The sequence below is a fragment of the Mandrillus leucophaeus genome, unplaced genomic scaffold (assembly GCF_000951045.1).
Source record: "Mandrillus leucophaeus isolate KB7577 unplaced genomic scaffold, Mleu.le_1.0 Scaffold427, whole genome shotgun sequence".
Classification (NCBI taxonomy): domain Eukaryota; kingdom Metazoa; phylum Chordata; class Mammalia; order Primates; family Cercopithecidae; genus Mandrillus; species Mandrillus leucophaeus.
In genome coordinates this window covers 373,165-375,868 of record NW_012104554.1, presented here as the reverse complement: position 1 = coordinate 375,868, position 2,704 = coordinate 373,165, and the positions used below count along the sequence as shown (strand labels likewise).

The window sequence follows — 2,704 nt, the reverse complement described above, 5'->3', positions numbered from 1 at the left end:
TCACTGCTATATTTATGTCCCATAATAAAGATGTGAGACCACTGAGAAGGGAAACAGAAGTCACCCTTTATAGTGTTCCTGCCATATGAGGCTCTGTACAGCCTATATAAATTCTTTTTGATCTATTGTCATAAATAATTGGATAAAAGACAATGAAAAAGAACTTCAGACTGGAAGGCAACAACAAAAATGTGTTCATGTCCCAGTGGCTCCAGTTAATAGCTCTGTGGCCTTAGGTAAATCACTTGAGTTTCCTGAGCCTCTCTTTGTCCATCTGTATGGTAAATGGGGGTAATAATAAGTTTTATTTATTTTGTAGACAGAGTCTCACTCTGTCACCCAGGCGGGAGTGCAGTGGCGCGATCTTGGCTTACAGCAACCTCCGCTTCCCAGTTTTAAGCGATTCTCATGTCTCAGTCACTCAAGTGACTGGGATTACAGGTGCACGCCACCACGCCTGGCTAATTTTTTCTATTTTTAGTAGAGACCGGGTTTCACTGTGTTGGGCAGGCTGGTCCCAAACTCCTGGCCTCAAGTGATCTGCTTGCCTCGGCCTCCCACAGTGCTGACATTACAGGTGTGAGCCACCGCGCCCAGCCAATAGTAAGTTTTAAAACAGGAATAACAACTGGGCTGGGAGAGATAAGTCATGCCTATAATTCCAGCACTTTGAAAAGCCAAAGCAGGAGGATCACTTGAGCCCCTAGAAATCTGGGCAACACAGTAAGACCCTGTTTCAAGAAAACAATAAGGAACAACAACTCAACTCACCAGTGTTTCCACCTTTCCTGTTAGTTGAGAAGAGCAAGTGTTAGCATTCTTCATCCGTCATGACATAGCTCCTGAGAGCCTATGCCGTGATGGGGACAGACAGAGAATAAAACAGACAAAAACATCTGCCTTTGTGGAGGTTCCCTAAAGAGACACAGCATGAAGAATATAAATAAAAATTGTGTTACTTGGTGGCAGTTGCTATGGAGAAAAAAGCACCAGTGTTGGGGGGTGGGGGGCCATGCTGCAGGTTTTGCAATGGTGGGTAGAAAAGGGCTGCTTGTGAAGGTGATATCTGTATAAGGAGGAGTGGGAACAAGCCATGGGCTCTCTGGGGTAGAACATTCTAGGCAGAGGGAGCAGAGGTTGCAGAGGTCCTGAGGCAGGAGGCTGCCTGGCGTGTTTGAAGAGCAGCAAGGAGGCCAGTGTGACTGCAGTGGAGGGAGCAGAGCAGAGGCTTCCGAGGTTAGAGAGTTCGCGGAGAGAACAGGAGATGACTAGGACCTTGTGGACCATGGCGAGGGCTTGGCTGGTGGGCTGGGGAAGGCATGGGAGAGTTTTGAGGAGGGCGCCATGAGCTGACTTATTCAGATGACGTCACACATTTAGTTATGACAGCCTACCAAGAGGCACTCCCAACATCCCATTTCAGAGATGAGGAAAAAGGAGACTGGATGTGCGTACCTAACCCAGGGTTCTATGGCTGAGAACACAGGTGGCAGAGCTGGGATGGAGAGCTTCAGCTATCTGGGTCCAAATCCATCCTCCAGCCGCTGTGCTCAAATGCCTCCACGGGGAGCAGCATGGGTCCAAAGGTGGAAACACGCCTTAATACTTGTATGTACATCAATGAAATAATTAAGCTTCATGTAGAGTTTTTCCCTCGACAAGTTTCACAAAATATAACCAAAAAAAAAAAAATGCTAAAACTGCAAAAATCCCTCAGGGATGATCTGATCAGCACTGACAATCTGGTTTTTGCCACAGAATGTTTTATTCAAAATAGGATGCCAGGTACAGTAGCTCACACCTGTAATTCCAGCACTTTGAGAGGCTGAGGTGGAGGATCGCTTGAGTTTGGGAGTTCGAGACCAGACTGGGCAATATAGTGAGACCCTGTCTCTACAAAAAATTTAACAGTTAGCCAGGTGTGGTGGTGTGCACCGTAGCCCCAGCTACTTGAGAGGCTGAGGTGGGAGGATCACTTGAGCCCATGGTGAGTTCGAGGCTACAGTGGGCTATGATCACACCACTGCACTCCAGCCTGGGCAACAGAGCAAGACCCTGTGTCTAAAACAAAAACAAAATAAGCCCTGCCTGTAAAAAAGATAAAAATTGAGTTTCTCCCTTAGAATAAGGGGCAGGGGCTTCTTGCCTACAGGTTACTGCCTCTTTATTGCCCCCACTCCCGCAACTTAAAACCCCCAGAGCAAAGAGGGCCAAAATTAAGACTCTGAGGGTGTAGTCTAGCACACGTCAACTGACATTTCAGGAAACTGAGGCACAGTGAATATTCTGGATTTGTCCAAGGACACATAGCCAATCTGCCACAGAAATGAGAGTTGAACTCAGATATCCTACCCAGCTCACTGCTTCTTTTTGTATTGTGAAGCCATTTTAGGGGGGAAATTATGTAAATAAATACAGTCCCCAACTCAATTGGGTCTAATGACATTCTTTGTCCCATCAGGTCAAGCTGGGAAACCTGGAGCTCTACGTCGAGCAGGAGTCAGTTCCTTCCACGTGGTATTTTCTGATTGTGCTCCCTGTCTTGCTAGTGGTTGTCATTTTTGGTAAGTGCCCTGTGTAATGTTGTCAGAGAAATTATTCCCTGGGGCCTCTCGCCAGGCAGGCAGACTTTCAGCTTTCAGGGGCTGTTTGCTTCAGTTAAGTATAAATGGGTGAAAGCCCAAATCAAAACTTTGAGAAACGA

At 46.8% G+C, this 2,704-nt stretch overlaps 1 protein-coding gene across 1 annotated transcript in view; it reads left to right on the top strand.

Moving 5' to 3' along the window:
- PLXNC1 (plexin C1) overlaps positions 1-2,704 on the top strand; it is a 160,130-nt gene that overhangs the window by 100,939 nt on the left and 56,487 nt on the right. The window contains exon 15 of the mRNA XM_011993157.1: positions 2,462-2,564. Within this exon, the coding sequence (XP_011848547.1) occupies positions 2,462-2,564 (103 nt within the window). The remainder of the gene's footprint in view (positions 1-2,461; positions 2,565-2,704) is intronic.